This window comes from Solanum tuberosum, unplaced genomic scaffold (assembly GCF_000226075.1).
Source record: "Solanum tuberosum cultivar DM 1-3 516 R44 unplaced genomic scaffold, SolTub_3.0 scf00314, whole genome shotgun sequence".
NCBI classification, from domain to species: Eukaryota; Viridiplantae; Streptophyta; class Magnoliopsida; order Solanales; family Solanaceae; genus Solanum; species Solanum tuberosum.
Genome location: NW_006239241.1, coordinates 192,930 through 213,637, shown reverse-complemented (window position 1 = coordinate 213,637; position 20,708 = coordinate 192,930). Strand labels below are relative to the sequence as shown.

Here is a 20,708-nt window from a genome sequence, read left to right as displayed (position 1 = left end):
TAAACTCTTAAATCGACCGTAGGGTTCTCTGAGTTGAGGAAACCTAACAAGTGAAGGGAAAGCAAATACAAGTCAAGCCAAAAAAGTTGAATGAAGCTTACTTAGCTGTGTTTCGACTTTCGTTTGGAAAATGGGGAAATGTTCAAACTTGAAGTAGTAGAAAACAAGTTTCTTGAAAGTATTGACTTTTTTTAGAAGGTAGCTAGGGAGGATCCCGGTTGTAGGTTCTCAGAAATTCAATAACTTTTACATGTATTTTGTGTTTGTATTGAAAAATTTTATAAACATATAAGGAAAAGGATTTAGAAATGATTAATAGAGTTTATTGTTGGTCTAGAGTTGTTCATAATCGAACTGAAATTGATAACCTGAATTGGGAAAAAGTTATTGATTTATTGATATAATAGGTTATTGGTTTAGCAGTTTCAATAACGATTTTGATTTTTATTATTATTGAGTTGTCGATTTTTAATGATTTGAAGTTTTTTCTTAACAGGTTAACCAATAACTCGATAGTCATTAAACTAATTATATTTATACATTTTTGTATATAATGTCCTTGACTTATAGTTTAGTTTCATACTTTTATTTCTAGTTGTTTCAAACTCTAGGTTATAATATAATGTGACAGCGTTTATTTTTTTAGCAAAATACAATCTCTCAACTCATGTGCATGTTTTATTTGATTTGTCATCTTGTTTCTAAGTGAATTTCAATGATTGTTTTTTTTTTTGTAAAATCTTAAAGATTAAACCAATCGATACCGAATCGATTGCAATCGATAACCAATAAATCAATAATACAATATCTTAATGATTCTATGATAAGTTGGCATGTCTACAAACTGATAACCGATAAGTCAAACCGATAAACTTCAAAATCAAACTAAATCGATCAATAGGTAGCCCTAATAAAAAACAAACTAGCATAAGGTTAGGAAAAATGAAAAAAAGTTATAAGGTGGAGAATTGAATCTTCATCAATAAAATAATAATAATATTCTATACAATAAAAGGAGAAAATAAATGAAAATAACACACATCGGACCCACGCGGCTTAAGCGTTTGTTAAATTCAACATTCAATATTTTGACATTGAATTTGTCTTAATCCGCGTTTTCTTAAAACTCATGGAAGCACGTCTATACATTTTGATATTCTAGCCATACAATTTTAAAATATTAAATTAAATATATTATTTATCCATATTCAGTTGGTTACCTATTTTGAAAAATATTTTTCACTGAAAAATAAATTCTTTAAAAGAAAGCAAAATAACTTATCAAATGAAAGTAAGAAAAACAAGTTCTATTAATTACATTCCACGTTAATTGTGCCTACATTCCATGTCCACCTCCCCACCCCCACCTCACATAGTAATATTTAGTTAAATTATATACAAATATTTTTAAAATAATAATTTTACTTACCTACCTTGAACATAAAGAAAATAAATTTAAAAACTTGTCTATTTTTTTTATATTTATGATTTCTATCGAGCGAACCCTAATTCTAATCTTAGAAATAGAAAAACTAGATTTTTAATAGCGAAGGTTAATTTCTTTTTTAGTTAGTCATATGCAATATAAATTTAAATTAATTGGTCCACTTAATTTCAAATAGGGAAATAATTTTATTTTTTTTATTAAAAAAACAAACAATCTCTTAAGTCTTAGAGGCTCTTTTCAAGAAAGACAAAATTTTGTAGGTTTCGAGAGTACTGTTGAGAAGTTGGGTGACTATCTTATTCATGAGATTTTCATAACGTTATAAGATTGACAACGCTACTTTTTTACTTGTAATTTTCACATAGCATATTTAATATTATAAAATTAAATGATATTTTAATATTAATATACTTTTACTTTAAGGGATCGTTTGATTTGAATATGAGTTATAATAGAATAAGTTATGTTGAAATTAGTTATGATGAGATAACGCGTGTTTGGATAATTTCTTATTGAGTGTTTGATTTGTTATTTTCAAAATAATATATATTGATAAATTTTAAGAACAAGTTGTTTGTTTATAAAATTATCCTTCACTTTATTTAATTTTTTTATATTCTCTTTGCAGGCTTCAATTTTTCATTTTTAAAAATAAAACTTTTATTTTATTTTGCTTAAATATTTTGTTTATGTGTTCCCATGATAAGTACCATATGTATTTAAAAATAAAACTTTTTTTCTTATTTAGCTTAAAATAGAACTCTCCTCTTAAATTTGTTAAAGAGAAAAAGATTTATGAGAAATCAAAATATATTTTAAACATAAGAATTAGTCAAATAAATTTATAAATAAAAATTATATTTATATGTTGTGTAATTTTCTAATAGAAAAATATGAATAACTGTCATAAAAATAAAAGGAGCCGTGAATATTATTGTACATGGTATTAAAAATAATGTAAATATACATAAATGTGAAAAATGATGTATAAAAAGGGTTTAAAGGAATATATTTGTCATTTACCTATTTTATCCCAGATTAAATTATCCCGTGATTACTATACCACCCAGTGTGAGGGATGACTTATCCCGATACTAATTCATGATCATGAGATAATTTATCCCAAAATTTTGCAACCAAACAAGAAAACAAAAGATGCTTAAAAATTATCCTGAGATTAACTCCTTTTCTCTATTACACCAAAAAACGACCCCTAAGATCACAAAAGTTAAATAAAAATATTTATTTAAGCGTTAAATAGTTAAATAACATTGTACTAGTAAATTAAAAAAAATTATATTTGTACCAACGGAAACATAAAGACTTTGACTTTTGTATGCAACTTTGATAATCACACATGTAAATGCATGGGAGCTTATAATAAGAGAAGTAAAGACAAAATGGTAGGTACTGAGCCTGACAATGTCAATCCACTAGTGTTCCATTAAAATGTTTATTTCATCGAAATAATTTATAATTATATAAATATTTACTATAATTTATTTTAATTTTTAGATTACGAATTTTAAAATATAAATAGTTCTTTCTTAAACTCCAGGTCAAATCAGACAACATAACATAAATTGAAACCTCAAATATTGAATAAGGTAATAACACTACCAAACAAAAGCAATAACAACAAAGCTAATATTAATCACTATTATTTTCTCTAATACCTCCCACTATTAATCACTATTTTTAAGAAAGAAAATTATCAATTCACTAGCTCCCTAAGTAGGGACAATTTTATTTATTTATTTTATATTTTAAAAAAAAGGGAAGACAGAGAAAGTGAAAAAATTAGGCAAAAAAAATAATAATGTAACCCAATATATTTTCTCTGGCCATGTGATGAAGAGTATAATTTGAAGTATGAATGAAGTTGAGTAAATATAATTTCACTATTGATTATTTTTATTTCGAGTTTCCTTGCCATCTAAGATCTGATTCTTGTGTTGTAATCCACGAAAACACTTATTCAAGTCAAATGTTTAGAACAAATAATAATCATAATTAATTAGCATTTTAGTATACTATTCTAATCTTCATTTATTACTTGAACGGTGAAAAAAGAAAGTATTAAGTGAAAACTGATTCTTGTTACTTTAAGATATATAATAACAACTCAATCGGTGGCAGAGCTAGATAAGATCGAGGGATTTCTTTAAATGAAAAATTACATTATTTACATTTAGTTAAAAAATAATAATTTATGTATATATAATATTTGTTGAACTCCTTTTAACTTTCTCATGTGTTTACTTCTTCATATTCCGAACTCCTAAGTAAAAGTTCTATTCAATTAAATGCACGTGAATCATAATTTAGAAACTAAATCCACCCTCTACTTTCAAAGCATAAATATATCTAGAATGTCGTTTACATGATCACGTTACAGGATAATATATCTCACGTATGATAAAGAAACGTTAATTTTTCAAAGGCTGGCAATCAAAATTACAACCTATTTTAGTTGTTCAACAATTGAAAAGTCTTAACATGTCACTTGAATTTGGAAAAGCAAAGCTAGAACAACCCCACAATAAATTATTAATTACATTTTAAAAAATAGGTTATCATAATAATTAGGTTTAATAAACAACACTAATTTATACAGCACATGAATCAATGTTCTGTAGTTTCCCGTTGGAAGTCATCATTGGTGAGAGCGAATCTCTTTCTCAAATTAAAAAACTTAAATATTCAACAATTATATGAGAAATATTATATAATATAGTGGAAATACATCTTAAATGTTAATCAAAATTCATTTGAATTTTAAAAAGCAAAAAGCGAAAAATAACATATATTTTGTAGCATATTAATTGTTAACTCTACTCGAAATTAATTGTTTGAAAGTAAATAATATTGATAGCATTAAAAGGATTGAGGTTATGATTTCTTAAAGAGTGTGTGAATGAAAAATGACAACTAATATGAAATGAAAGAGTAATAAATTGATACTCCCTCTTATCAGGAAGAAATTGTATTTTAACCTTTTACATTTTGTTTCGGGATAAATTGTTTTAGGTTTTCAAGAAGGAATTAATCTTATTTTTTCAAAAATTTTCTTGTTTTAATTTATGAATTTTACATTATTGAAGAACTACTTCTTTTATCAAGATATTTAATTAGAGATAAGTTAGTAAAAACACCTCTAACTTTTTTAGGAATGAGTAATTTTTTTGAAGTATGGTCAGACTAAAAATATCACTTATTTTGAAATGAAGATAGTATAATTAAGTGCGCACATACCCTTATCTTTGTTTTAATTTGTTTGTTTTACTTTCCTTTTTAATTTATTTTAAAAACATGTAGTAATTTTTTTCTTTATTTAACAACTCTTTAGTTCTAACTTTTCACGTGACATATTTAAAACTAATAAATTTAAAAATATTTTAATATATTATATGTATTTTTTCTAAAATTACATGATTCAATAAACTTTGCCCTTAAGTCAAAATTAAAAAAATAATTTTTTTAAAAAGTTTTAAAAATGAATAAATATTTTCCATTCTCTTAATCCAGGGTACCTCTGCTTTTTAGGTGGCCAAACAAATATACGAATTTTTAAATTCCCAGTCGCTAGACCAGAACGTGCAAATCATAACGGTAACCATAGTGTTTGCCAATAATTAAAATTCTGTCCTCATTTTAAATTATAATCTTTTATATTTTTTAAATTATATTAAATTAAACTACATGACATAAATTGAACCGGGTGACGGAGGATGGTATTATTAAAAAGTAATATGAGAAACATTCAAACAAAAGTAATCAAACCAGCTGGGACTCTGGACTCAATCGTATCCCCTCTTTTCTTATTATTCAGTCGTTGAGTTGCCAACTAATTGTTAGTCCACACTCTTATTTCAAATTAATAGTATTATTTTTTATTTATAATTCGTGTTTTTTACAATTCTCATATGATATGTAATATTTATATTAAAGTTAGATTAAATTTAAATTTATCTTGAAATGTTTCATATTGGAGGATAAATCACTCCGTAATAAAAGTGATCCCATACTTTTGAGGACTTGAATGTAAGATCTCAAATTAAGGAGGAAAAAATACTTTTCACTCCATCACTTGGTTTAAACCGACATCACTAAAATTAAAAAATAATTTGATCTCTAATTAAGGAGGAAAAAATACTTATCACTCCATCACTTGGTTTAAACCGACTTCACTAAAATTTAAAATTAATTTGATCTCGAGGAAAAAATTCTTTATCATTCCATCAGTTGGTTTAAATTGACTTTACTAAAATAAAAAAATATTTTTTTCAATATCTCCCTCCTATAAATACACTCTTTTCCTTCCCTATATTTCAAAAATCAAAAGTAATCACAACTCATATTTCCATTTCCTCCCCTTATACCTCTTTGTGCTTCTTCCACTCTCCTTTCTCCTTAAAGCTAAAATGGCATACTCAAAGGTGATTATTGCTCTAATGTTGGCGTTTGTCGCCGGATCTGCTTTCGCACAGGCACCGGGAGCATCTCCGGCAGCTTCTCCGAAGAGTTCTCCGGCACCGGTAGCATCACCACCAGTGGCGACTCCCCCTCCTACTACATCAACACCACCTATCGTTGCCCCTGCAAATCCTCCTACTACTGCATCTTCTCCATCCGATTCTCCATTAGCATCTCCACCAGCTCCACCAACTGCCGAGACTCCGTCGTCGTCTCCTTCCGGTGCTGCTTCTCCTCCGTCCATCGGTGCCGCTCCCGGAGGTTCTCCTACCGAATCTCCTAACTCTGCTTCCTTGAACAGAGTCGCCGTCGCCGGATCTGCTGTTGCAGCTGTCTTTGCTGCTGCATTGATGCTCTAAATCTCTGATCTGTGAGATATTTGGCATTTGCATTCGCCGGAATTGATTAGTTAGGGTTTGTTTTCCACTGTGTTTTTGTTTACCAATTCTTTTTGAGTTTCGAGTTCCGCTGTTGATTTATTTGTATTATATATTTTTATTGTTAAATATTATTACGGGAATTTTTATTTTATTTATTGAGAGTTCTCAAATTCCGAATTTTATTTTATTCTGAAAATAAAGAGCATATAGCATTCCCGATCGAATGACTCTATGAAATTAGGCAAATACTTTCACATTTATGAATATCATTCCTATATTTCTAACTTTTGATGAACTTTTTGGTTCGATGATATTAATGAATATGGCGCTCAAAAAATGTGTACTAAAATAATAAAGATTTAAATCATACGAGAACAATATTTTTCAATACTTTATAGCTTGCAACCGTAGATGTCTATGATTTCGATTACTATTTACCATATTTTGGTACTTAGATTATCACAATTTTTTTTGGTGTAGTTACTTTTAAAAAATATTTTATCATATCTTCTTCTACTCCCTTCCTTTCATTTTATATGTCATCCTTTTTTATAAATAGTTGATTCATAATACTTGTCATTTCATAAAATCAATGCATAAATTAGCATATTGTTACTTTTTTACCCTTGGAAAAATGAAGTAAATGATTCATGTTCATTGGTTAAATTAATTAATCAAAATAAATTAATTCATATTCATTGATTGAAAACTTGAGTTCCAAAAAAATTAAAATAAGGGTAGAAAAGTAAAAGTTACATCATTTTTTAATGTAAGTGCAAAGTAAAAATGTGACATATAAAATGGGACGGAGGGAGTGATATTTATCATAATTCTTCACTTTAATTATCTAGATTATGTTCACTCCACTTATAAACTACATTAAATATTTATTATTGTTATATATTTTACACATAAATTTATATAATATAGTTAAATATTATTTGTATTATTTTTATAAAATTTAAAAGTGTTCTAATTACTTAATGATTATAAATCTATATAAGAATCTATAACTTTATTTAATAATTTAATAATCAATTTTTGGTATAGCTTGATTCGATTGGTTTAAACATGTTTTGATAAACCATAAATAATCAGGCACGGATGTATTAAATCCATAACTTTCAATTTAAAGCGTAAATTTGTATGTAAAAAATTATTAAAATTTAACTAAATAATAGATATGAACCACCTATAATGTTAAGGTGTTGTTTGATTTGAATTCAAGTTATGCTGGAATTAGTTTTGTTGAGATACATTATATTGGGATAAGTTGTGATGTGATTAGTTATGCTGATATTAGTTTTTATTGTTTGTTTGGTTTGTCATATTCAAATATTTTCTTTGAAAATTTTACTTATTCATTTTAAAAAATAAATTTTTCAGATTATTTAGCTTAAAAAATTTTGTGTGTACATTTTCATGATTGTGCCATGTGTTTTTAAAATTAAATTTTCATCTTGTTTAATTTGAAAATAAAACTTCCATTTTATTTAACTTAAAAATAAAATTCTCATCTTATTTAACTTAAAAATAAAACTTTCATCTTATTTAACTTAAAAATAAAACTTCTATCTTTTTTAGCTTAAAAATAAAACTTTCATTTTAAAAGAAATATTATTATTAAAGTTATCTAAAAAAAAATTCTCACAACTATCTACATTTTAATTGATATATAAAATATAATTTTAAGTGAGTAATAAACTATTTAATTAAAAATATGTAATTTAGTAGTGGAGTGAACATTTAAAGAGAAATCAAAATATAAATAAACATAGGAATTAGGCAAATAAAATCAATTTGTAATATATTCATAAAATGTAATTTTTAATAGAAAAACATATTACCATAAGAACAACGAATAATTAAGGTTGTGAATGTTGTTCTAAATGTTGTTAAAAATTATGTAAATATACATTAAAGTGGTGTATAAAATAGAGTTTAAGGGGGTATTTTTGTTATTTCACATTCTTTATCCCAAAATAAGTTATCCTCGGATTACTATTCCACCTCCAATGAGGGATAACTTAACCCAGGATTAATTGTTAATCTTGTGATAATTTATCTTAGCCTTTGCAACCAAACAACCTATTAAAGGGCACTTAAAAATTATCTCAAAATTAGTTTAATGAGCTTTATTACTTTTGCTGGCAGGACAAAAATCTGTGACCAATACACTTGTATGGAGAACAAGACGGACTTGATTAGCAACTCCCTTCCTGCATAAGTTAGGAACTTGGTGGTCCAACAATTGATTCTTCCTAACATTTTATCAAGAAGTGGTTGACATTGTATAATAGATAACCTTTAGTGAGTTTAATATTAAAAGACGGAATTCATAAGAATTTAAATCCTAACCATGAGCGCAATATTTCCTAATTCCTATAGTTAACATTTTATCATGATAAATTAATATTTCCTTTTTTGTATAATTTATCTTAACGCTTTATTAAATTGAATCTTAAAATTAAACTAAAAAATATATCAAAACATCTTCCATCGCCTTTTTTAGGTGGCCAACGAATAGCCGCTAGCCAGACTAGAACGTGCCAATCATAACGGTAACCATAATGTTTGCCAATAATTAAAATTCTGTCCTTCAGATTCTTTTTCCGAAAAAATATTCAAAATCTTTTTAGAAGAGTTTATAAAGATAAATTTCAAATATTTTCGTCCGTTTGTAATATATTTCAGATCTTGAAATTCATATAAGTCAATTTTTATTGGAAATTTTTTATTATTTTATAAATATATAAATTTCATTTCAAATGCATAATTTCCGAACAAACTTAAATAGTTTAATTCTTGAAAAATGAAATTGGAAGAGAATAATAAAAAAGTACTGCTTGCAAAAAGAAACATTCAAACAATTTTATTTTTCTAGAAAAAATTATCTCTTACACGCTAAGAAAAAATATATATCTAACCAGCTGGAAACTCAAGTCACATTTCCTGTTTTCTTCCTGCGTCCTTGAGTTGTCAACTAATTATAATTAAATCACTTTACCTTTTTTTGCTAAACCGACTCCCCATATTTCACTCCTATAAATACATTCTTTTCTTTCTCAATTTTTCACAATCAACTCACATTTCCATTTCCTCTAAGGCTCTGTTTGTGCTACTTCCACTTTTCTCACTCAAAAAATCTCATTCTTAAAAACTATAATGGCATACTCAAAGGTGATTATTGCTCTAATGTTAGCATTTGTCGCCGGATCTGCTTTCGCACAAGCACCAGGAGCATCTCCGGCAGCTTCTCCGAAGAGTTCTCCGGCACCGGTGGCGACTCCTCCTCCTACAACATCAACACCACCTATCGTTGCCCCTGCAAATGCTCCTACTACTGCATCCGATTCTCCATTGGCATCTCCTCCAGCTCCACCAACTTCCGAGACTCCGGCGTCGTCTCCTTCCGGTGCTGCTTCTCCTCCATCCATTGCTGCCGCTCCCGGAGGTTCTCCTACTGAATCTCCTAACTCTGCTTCCTTGAACAGAGTCGCAGTTGCCGGATCTGCTGTTGTAGCTGTCTTTGCTGCTGCTTTGATGCTCTAAATCTGTGATCTGTGAAATATTTTTCATTTTTTACATTCGCCGGAATTGATGGAGTTAGGGTAGTTGATTTATTTGTATTATATATTGTTATTGTTGAATACTATTACGGATTTCTTTATTTATTTATGGAGAGCAATATGATTATGATTTCCTCTTTGGACTTTGTTTTGTTTGAATTAAGCAAGCATATAATGCAACAATGCGAGTGATCGTCTCTGTTTATTCCTCTTTCAGCTACGAGGAATTTATTAACAACAACAATAAATATAACCTAAAGAACTTATGATAACAACAATAAAATAGTGTGATAAACGAAATATAATACACAATATATGAGTATGACAATAGATAACAAAAGTAAGACAAGACAAACTCTAGCCTACGCGATCTCTATTCCTTTCTATCTAGATGTGGTTGGTAATATAAAGTTGTATCATGTCTTGTCTAATTATCTTATTTTTTTCAATATTTTTTGGGTTTTCTTGCATCGCCTTATTTGGTGGGTGTTTCCGCACCCTCCTCTTCGTATGTCTATGTTTGCAACAAATTTTAAAGTGATAGAAAATAAATTACAATTACAAAAAAATGAAGAAACATAATTTTATTCATCAAGATTGCGGGTACAATTCTGTTGATCTCTTGATCTTCTCTCATAAGATATTTATCCATTGATTCGAGGGCCGTTTGTGGCGTATTTCTCGATCTAGGCTGATTTGGACTTGATTTACATAATTTGAGGGCCGTTAATGACGTATTTCTCAAACTAAGATGATTTGGACTTGATCTACATAATTTAAGGGCCGTTAGTGGCGTATTTCTCAAACTAGGATGATTTGGACTTGATATTCATAATTCGAGGATCGTTAGTGGCGTATTTCTCGAATTAAGATGATTTGGATTTGATCTCTTTATGAATATTCCATGAGTTTGTGGAATATTTGAGATATTCGAGATGCCTTTTCAATAAAATATAGTACCATTTATATAGGCATGAACTGGAGTTTAGGGTTGAGTAGCCTCTTAAAATTCTAATTGAAATTAAACACACCTTGTAGAGTCCCAACTCAAATTGAACATGTCTTGTAGAGTCCTACAAAATTTCAATGTCTACAATCTAATTTATCTTAGTAGTGCTTGTGCCACATAGGCTACTCTCACATTTTTTTGGATCACCTTATTACTAATCTTGTCGCTCCTAGTATATCCATACATTTATCTCAACATTCCCATTTCCACAATATGCATTTCCTAAACATGTAATTTTGACTGGTAAGCATTTCACCCTATACGAAAAGGACGGTTTAACCATCACTCTGTAAAACAACTCAGAGACAAGCCTCCATTTCATCAATATCACCCCAAATGCGATGTGTGATATCATCATCGATGTCCCTACTTCCTTGAATTACGAATCCAAGATACTTAAAAAATTCTCTCTTAGAAATAGTCCATGTGGCAAGTCTTACTTCTATGTCAAATTCATCCAACGCAACACTGGATTTTTTTCTCCATATTTCATTTTTAGTCATGCTCAATTTGAATGTTTTGGAGTCCAAAATTTGTCTTCAAACCTTCAATCTATCATAAACTTTGTTCTCGTGTCTCATCAATAAGTGTTATGTCATCCACTAATAGGTAATAAGTAACATATATACACCATGTTAACTCTTCTTGAATAAATTGCGTTATCTCATTATAAGTGATTTTTCATGTGTGTTTCTCACGATCCAAATATTGACGGTGTGAAACTCAAAAATACAAATAATTCAAGTGTATTTTTAACTTTCAACTCTATAATTTATAAGTAAAATTTGAAGAAGATTATATGTGCACAATTTTATTCCATCAATTTTAAGGAAAAGAAAAGTAAACCATATTGTTTTGCTAATAATATAGATTCAATTTTTTTATAAGAACTCAATTCGAAAAGTAGGTGTACAAAGAAATATTCAAACAATTTTTTGTTAGAATAATTTATCTCTTCACACGCAAACAAAAACGTAACCAGCTTGGACTCAGTCACATCCTCTGTCGTTGAGTTGTCAACTACTAATTACGAGCAGTATTTTCAATTCTAAACCGACTTACAACTAATCTAAATCTTCATTTTCCCACCTATAAATATACTCTTCTCTTCTCCTTTCCTTCAAAATAAAGAAGTATTCACAGATCATATTAACATTTCTTACTCTGTTTGTACTTCTTCTACTTTTCTCTTAAAAGCTAAAATGGCACACTCAAAGGTGATCATTGCTCTAATGTTGGCATTAATCACCGGATCTGCTTTCTCACAAGCACCAGGAGCATCTCCGGCAGCTTCTCCGAAGAGTTCTCCGGCACCGGTGGCGACTCCTCCTCCTACAACATCAACACCACCTATCGTTGCCCCTGCAAATGCTCCTACTACTGCATCCGATTCTCCATTGGCATCTCCTCCAGCTCCACCAACTTCCGAGACTCCGGCGTCGTCTCCTTCCGGTGCTGCTTCTCCTCCATCCATTGCCGCCGCTCCCGGAGGTTCTCCTACCGAATCTCCAAACTCTGCTTCCTTGAACAGAGTCGCTGTTGCCGGATCTGCTGTTGTAGCTGTCTTTGCTGCTGCTTTGATGCTCTAAATCTCTGATCTGTGAAATATTTTGCGTTTTTTTCATTCGCCGGAATTGATGGAGTTAGGGTAGCTGATTTATTTGTATTATATATTGTTATTGTTGAATACTATTACAGAATTCTTTATTTATTTATGGAGAGCATTATAACTTCCGAGACTCCGGCGTCGTCTCCTTCCGGTGCTGCTTCTCCTCCATCCATTGCCGCCGCTCCCGGAGGTTCTCCTACCGAATCTCCAAACTCTGCTTCCTTGAACAGAGTCGCTGTTGCCGGATCTGCTGTTGTAGCTGTCTTTGCTGCTGCTTTGATGCTCTAAATCTCTGATCTGTGAAATATTTTGCGTTTTTTTCATTCGCCGGAATTGATGGAGTTAGGGTAGCTGATTTATTTGTATTATATATTGTTATTGTTGAATACTATTACGGAATTCTTCACTTCTTTAAAAAAAAAATAATAAAAAATTACGGAATTCTTTATTTATTTATGGAGAGCATTATTATTATTATTTATTATGATTTCCTCCTTCTCATTTCCTCATTGGACTTTGTTTTGTTTGAATTGGGCAAGCATAAACGCGACTATGCGAGTGTTCGTCTCTGTTTATTCCTCGTTTTTTTTTTGGTAACAGTTCATTCCTCTTTGAGCTACGAGGAATTTATTAACAACAATTAACATAACCAAAAGAAAGTATAGTCACAATCATGTGTGTCAAAAATGAACTCAAACTTAGATAAGTCCAAAATAATTTTAAGGGTTAGACTTAAGATAATTTGAATTGGGTTCAATCTCAACCCATTCAAGCCTAATATATTTTAAGAGAATCCTCAATTGAGGTCAATTCAATCTCCAATTTCAACCCGTTTTAAACTCTTTACTAATATATGTTCCTATATTAAAGGTATCAATTATTATCTATTTAACATATTTTAGGATTTACCTATCAATTTGTTACTTTAAAAAAAAAAACTTGATCTGAAATTCAAATTGTGATTATAAAAGTTAAATATCACTATGTTAAAATTATTGAGATTAATTGGGTCAAATTGGGCGGGTCAAGACCCAACCCGATTTCTATTTCAACTCATTTTAATATCTTCAATTTCAACTCAACCCCCCCATTTGACACCCATAATAACAACAATAAAATAGTACAATAGTTGAAATATAATACACAATATATGAGTATGATAATAGATAACAAAACTAAGACAAAACAAACTCTACCCCTACATGGTCTCTACTTCTTTCTATCTAGATGTCCTTGGTAATATAAAGTAATATCATGTCTTATTTAATTATCTTTTTTTCAATACTTTTGGCCTATCTCTAATCCTAAGTATATCTCCTACATCAGCCTCTTGCACCGCCTTATTAGATGTTTACGCACCTCCTCTTTATATGTTTAATTCATCTTAGTTTTGCTTTCCACATCTTGTCCGCCACAAAGGCTACTCCCACCTCTCACCTCCCCCCGGATAATCTTATTTCTAATTTTGTCGCTTCTAGTATATCCACACATCTATCTCAACATTCTCATCTAAGCAACATGCATCTCCTGAACATGTAAATTCTTGATTGGTAAGCATTCCACCCTATACGAAAAAGGATGGTTTAACCATCATTCTGTAAAACATACTTTTAAGTTTAGGCAGAGACAGATCTAGGATTTGGAGGTCTTGTTTGGTTGTCATGTTTAGGGTAACTTATCCCACCATGTATATGGGATAACTTCCATCACTATGATATAAATGGTGGGATAAGTTACCCTAAACATGACAACCAAAAAAGACACCAATTTTTTATCACAGGACTATTTTTTCTTATCCTCACACTAGACGACTCCTAACATATATACATTATGTTAACTCTTCCCGAATAAATCACGTTAAACTCATTACGAGTGATATTTCATGTGTGTTTCTCACGCTCCACATAGTGTAGGGTAAAACTCAAAAACGTTGAATTGCTTAAGTGTACATTTGACTTTTAACTCTATAATTTATAAGTAAAATTTGAAGAAGATAATATATGCGTAGTCTTATTCACTTTTTTAGGATGGTGAATTTTGAAGAAAAGAAAACCAATCATAATGAAAACTGTGGTAAAATTAAAGCAAAATAAGACAAGAAATATAGAAGATGAAAGCAATAAAAATTGGAAGACAAGAGATGAAAGCATTTCTTATTATTCCAACTCTTCAAAGTATTCACCAAATCTTCAAGTATATACAATATGAACCCTTATGCCTTTATTTATAGTGTAACATAGAGGCATACAAAACGTTAGTCATAAACATGATATTAACATAAATATAATGAAGGAGGTTATAGAAGTGAAATGTTACAAGAATAATGGTTATAAAGTTGGAGGTTATGGAGGTTATGGTTATCTTCATAATGGAGGAAAGTAATAGAGATAATGGGTGAGAGTAACTTCTTGATGTAGTGGACATCCACACTATAATATTTTATAACACCACCCCTTGGATGTCCATAGATAATATGCCTCGTTAAAATCTTACTAGGAAAAACCCTGTGGGAAAAAATCCTAGTGAAGGAAAAAGAGTACACATATCTTTTAATACGCTTTGAATGTTGCCTCGTTAAAAACCTTACCAGGAAAACCTAATTGGGATAAAACCATGGTTAAGTAAAAGAGTACAACGCGTATTTTTCTCCCCCTGATAAAATTTTTACTTGATATCTCGGAGACGATGCATTCCAATCTTATATCACAACTTCTCAAATATTGATGTTGGCAATCCTTAGTGAATAAGTTTACAAGATAATCATTTGAATGGGTCTTTGAACGTCAATTTCACTATTTTGTTGAAGATCATGTGTGAAAAAATTTTTGGTGAAATATGTTATCTCTTTTGATTGTATCTTCCCTTCAATTGAGTTATATATTATTTTCGAATATGGTGGCTGAAATATCCTTTTTAAAAGAAAATCACATATTTTCTGAATATGATAGATCATGATTCCAACCAAACACATTCCCGACTTAATTCATAGATCAATATTATTTCTGCATGATTTGAAGAAGTTGATTACTAATGTGATTCTTTGAATTTTCAAGATATTGTTGTGTTCCATATGTAAATAATAGTCCATTTTTTATTGAGCTTTATGCAGATCAAATAAATATTCTAGATCTACATAATCAAATCATTTCTGACTCGGGGATTGATCATTTCAATTTTATTGAATCTCGTCTTTTCTTCTGAAAGAAAATCACATATCTTTTATGTGTTGAGTCACTTGCTTTGTTAGTTTCTTGTCATAACTTGAATGATAATATGACAATCCTTTCACATAACTTTCGTTATGTATATCAAATAATCTTCTAGCATTTGCATAACCAACAATCTGTAAGTGCACCAATTGCACTAATACATGACATTTTAAATCATTTTCATGAGATCAAAAAGATTTTTTTCTCAGTGTTAAGCAGTCTCAAAACAATTGGGTACTCAATGGAATTGCTTTAAGGCCTTTTAAATCCTTCAAGGATTTTCATACAACCTTCATCGTCTAGTTAGACATAATAATAATTCATTATGCATATTCAACTATTTCTTCTATTGCCAGACTGAAACAAGTCTCATTGCATCTACCAATGGAGAACGCTGACATTATATTTTGATCCATGAACTATAAGAGCAAAAACATCACTTTTTTAAGTGAAACAAAATATACTTGAATAGTGCCAATCATTTATCTGTCCATACTATATGACAGATTCAAATTTAAGATCCTCATAACCGTTTATAGCATTGAGTGCTACTTCATATCAAAGATACCGTCGACAGTCATTTTGATATCGAATTCAATACGACATAACTTATCGAGATCTCTTTATTTTTCATCAATTTCATGTACCTAAACTTTTGCCAAGGTTTTATGAAGTGTTATGTCATAGTGCTCTTTCAAAACACTTACCTCATTATCATGACCATTTTGATAATTTGCTCCTCTCCTTCCGCAAGGAGTTTTACGTTTGGAATCGATTGGTCTATCACGCTTCTGGAGTACCATAGACTCTGTGCTTCAAGGACTATTTATTGTAGCATTTGCAGCTTAATTAAAATATTGGGTCAACAAATACATCTGTTAAATTATTTGCAGCATTTTGCAAATGAATTATCTCTTGAACTTCAAGTTCACATTTTATTTTAACGAGGATTTAGATAATTCACCCCACACATAATTTTCAACTGCTAAACATATCTCCCCATAATGTTAGGAAATCTAACATTTACCCCTAACCTCATTTAGGGATCCATCTTTGTGCGTGATGGAGCAATAAAATCATATGTGCACACATCAAATTTTTAGATGGAAGTTATTTGGTTCCTGACCCTGAACCAAATGTGATGGGAGAACCTTGTTGGCTTGATGCATACATGTTAAATAAATTTATCTCATACCAAATTTTATTTGAGAGATTTGATCTCATAATCAGTAGTCTAGCTATAATTGGAGGCAAATAATTTCTACTATGCCAACCAGTATTATCAACATAATTTTATAGTTTGGAATTGTGCTCTTAATTTAACAATATGAGCAAACAACCTTACAAAAATCAATTTGTAAGTTGATACAAATGCACATGTGACCATACCATAGATGCATCCATTAAATCATAATAGTAAGTGGTCCACATGGCAAGTGAACGGGCCCATATTCACCTTTTTATATGTTTCAAATAATTTCAAGGGATACAATCCCAAGCTTAGCTGGTTACAATGATCATTTTATCATGAAAACAAGCAACACAAGAAATTCTTGAAGAATATTTTATTTCTTCAAACATATAGTCACATGAATTCTCAAATTCTTTTGCATCACATTTGAATCGGAATGGCCAACCGATTATGCCAACTGATATTTATTCTAGTAAACTTCTAGTTTACTTTTGCATGTGATTCCATCATCATGCCCATATTTGTATACAACAAATAACGGGAAAAAATGGGTAATCTTATACGTAAATATTTATAACCAACTTTGGTTGTAGTAATTTGAAGATATTAAATCTTCCCATAATTTATAGTCTCAATATAATATTTTTTTCTTTTCAATTCTTCCGAAACTTAAAAAGTTTCTTTTGAGACTTAATACAACCCCAATATTATGAACAATTTCATCCCTCCGGATAGTAACAAATTATCCCTTGCGGAGCTCTCAATTAATTTTGTATACTACCTCAAATTTCACAATGTAACGCCATTCTTATGGTGACCATCTCCTTCAAGGAGAAAATTATTATTATTGTCATGGTTAAAATTATCACATGCAAGACTTATTTCTTGACAACCAATGACAAATTTATGTTGCCACACAACAATATTTATTTTGGTCATGGTCACAACCTTTATAGGAAAGAATTATTTCTTTCGGTTGTCCTTCAATAGTTCATAATTTAACATACCACAATATTTGTGTAGTACTTAAAGTATATGACTAAATGATCATTTATGTCAAAATATTCTTTTCAATCTCTCAAACCTCTTGTAGAGGTGAGATGTGATATTTATCCAACAATACATGAACATGTTCTTATCCATAAGAACACAAGTCACATTTTCTTTAAGAAATGGACCATAATCATTTGAACATGCTCCATAAGTTTTTATTAGAAACTCATTGTCATGCTTTCGCATTTATCAACTTTATGTGACTCACCTCAACATCACTTTAAGAGGTCAAATGTACCAAATGTACTATCACTTTGTATTCTTTTATTTTGATGGAGGGTTTACAAAACTTTTCAAATTGGGTTGCACAAACAATAATGTGGCCAATAACTTTTCATACCGCTTTAATGGATAAAAATTACCTTCACATTTTGAAGGATCATCTTAAGAACCCATACTGTTCTTCATTTTAATTACCATAATGATAACCATTAACATTTTACCACGCCTATATTCATACATTAAATCACTTGTCATCTTTCAGACATATTATACACTGCTACCACATTCACATAAGAGAATGAAGCAAATCAATTGGGTGGATTTCATGACTTTTCACCAAAAGTTCATCATTTTGCCTTAGTCATCATCATTTTATTACTATAGTGCATTAGGACTTAAACCCAATGTCTTGTCCATATAAAGAATCCTTAGCCCATAAATCAATGGGACTTGAACCTAACATATTATTATCATGACACACCGAGACTTTAACTCGATGCCTTACCCACCTGGTGCGATGAAACATGATTTCATCATCTTACGCTCAATCATTGTCTTAATAAACCAAAGCGTTAGCAAAAAATAAATATCGAAACCCATAAATATAATCTGAATTTGACTTAAAACATAAGAAAAATGAACAAAATCAATTAATTAGAACAACATGTTGGAATAATGTAAAAGTCTCACGTTAAAATGAATTAAAACCTTTTAACATTCCTTCTCAATATTGTTACGAAGATTTAACATAATTTACAAACCATTTTAAAATAACCACAAAACAAGCTTTGTTAGTACAAATAATATATAGGACATGAAGTATACCTTGCATGAAGAATTACTAGGATAATTCATAAAAATCAAGAAATATCTACCATTGATTCTTGACGGAGAATGAGCTATTCGTGCTGATAACGTGTTGTAAAATTAAAACAAAATAAGACAAGAAATATAGAAGATGAAAGCAATAGAAATAGGGAGACAAGAGATGAGAACTTTTCTTATTATTCTAACTCTTCAAAGTATTCACCAAATCTTCAAGTGTACACAATATGAACCATTTGTTGGGAAAGACAATGCACTAACAAGAATGTCAAATAGGATAACAGCGGAATAATACCCAAATCTAAACTTTCCCTTTCAATTTGAACCAAGAGAAGACAAACCAATCAAGCAATATGAAGAATGGACAGCAAGTATATCAATCAAACTAAAGCAACAAGATAAGAATAAACCAATCACACAAGACACAACAATTTACGTGGAAAACCCTTCGATGTGAAGAGTAAAAACCACAGGACCAAAAGCTCCACTATAAACACCAAGATTTACAAAAAATTTCTCAAAAATTGGCCACAAAACAAGCGCCAAACAACGAGCAACAACAAATCAAGATTGCACCAAAACTAGAGAATTAAAGAAGAGATTTCAACCCAAACGCGTTACTGTTCACGCCCTCAAATCAGAAGCTACAGACCTCCAAATCCGATCTCCACCGTTGAATTGCAAGAATCAGATTCTGAGAACTCCCAGTTCAAATTTGAGCACGATCCAACGGTTAACGAAGCGGAAAACTCTGTCTGAAGCGGACTGCCTGAGCAGAAAATTTCCAGAAGCAAAAACGAGATTTTCTCTTTTTCTCTCAAACTAAAACGAATCTCTCTTGATTTTTCTATCTTGTGTTTCTGAAAATAAGACCAAATAAGCCTTATATATGCCACATAATATTTTGGGTTATGGGCTAAAGTGGGCTAGTCCTAATAAGACTTTTATTTATCCACATTGGAAGGGAAAAAAGATCCTAAACCCAACAATTCTCCCCCTCACAACTATGTGGAGGAGATCGCCATCCCGGCAATCATGCAACAATCCTCAAACTTCCCTCTTGGCAAAGCTTTAGTCATCATGTCGAAACCATTATCATTGGTATGAATCTTTTCAAGTTCAAGCAACTTAGAATCCAAGACATCTCGAATCCAATGATACCTCACATCAATGTGTTTAGACCGACCATGAAATGTAGAATTCTTGCCAAGATGAATAGCACTTTGACTGTCGCAATAAAGCACATACCTCTCTTGAGCACAACCAAGTTCCCCCAAAAATCTCTTCATCCAGATCAACTCTTTGCAAGCTTCAACAACAGCAATAAGCTCAGCCTCTGTAGTAGATAAAGCAACACATTTTTGCAACCTAGATTGCCAAGACACAGCTCCCCCTGCAAAAGTAATCAAGTAATCTGACGTAGACTTACGAGTATCAACATCACCAGTCATGTCTGAATCAGTGTAACCACAAAGAATAGGCTTCCCTGTACCAAAACACAAACTCAAACTAGAAAGTGCCACAAAAGATATCTCATAATCCACTTAACAGCATTCCAATGCTCTCTTCCCGGATTAGAAAGAAAATGACTGACAATACTAACAGCTTGAGCAATATCTGGTCTTGTACACACCATTGCATACATCAAACTACCAACAGCTGAAGCATAAGGAACTTTCTTCATATCTTCCTTCTCACCATCACTGGAAGGACAATG

At 30.6% G+C, this 20,708-nt stretch overlaps 3 protein-coding genes across 3 annotated transcripts; all 3 read left to right on the top strand.

Annotated features, from left to right (window-relative positions):
- Positions 1-5,767: 5,767 nt before the first annotated feature.
- On the top strand, positions 5,768-6,458 carry LOC102578487 (classical arabinogalactan protein 9-like). The gene has a single exon (XM_006360197.2). It carries the CDS (start codon positions 5,872-5,874, stop codon positions 6,280-6,282), a length of 411 nt encoding a protein of 136 aa, XP_006360259.1. The 5' UTR covers positions 5,768-5,871; the 3' UTR covers positions 6,283-6,458.
- A 2,908-nt stretch (positions 6,459-9,366) lies between these two features.
- Positions 9,367-10,011, top strand: LOC102578829 (classical arabinogalactan protein 9-like). The gene has a single exon (XM_006360198.2). It carries the CDS (start codon positions 9,469-9,471, stop codon positions 9,853-9,855), a length of 387 nt encoding a protein of 128 aa, XP_006360260.1. The 5' UTR covers positions 9,367-9,468; the 3' UTR covers positions 9,856-10,011.
- A 1,983-nt stretch (positions 10,012-11,994) lies between these two features.
- On the top strand, positions 11,995-12,594 carry LOC102579161 (classical arabinogalactan protein 9-like). Its single transcript, XM_006360199.2, has one exon. The coding sequence runs from the start codon at positions 12,084-12,086 to the stop codon at positions 12,468-12,470; it is 387 nt and encodes a 128-aa protein (XP_006360261.1). The 5' UTR covers positions 11,995-12,083; the 3' UTR covers positions 12,471-12,594.
- Positions 12,595-20,708: the final 8,114 nt, after the last annotated feature.

What these genes read in the sequence shown, in the direction of transcription:
- LOC102578829 (XM_006360198.2), top strand. Translation starts at nt 9,469, where the DNA reads ATGGCATACTCAAAGGTGATTATTGCTCTAATGTTAGCATTTGTCGCC.
- LOC102579161 (XM_006360199.2), top strand. Translation starts at nt 12,084, where the DNA reads ATGGCACACTCAAAGGTGATCATTGCTCTAATGTTGGCATTAATCACC.
- LOC102578487 (XM_006360197.2), top strand. Translation starts at nt 5,872, where the DNA reads ATGGCATACTCAAAGGTGATTATTGCTCTAATGTTGGCGTTTGTCGCC.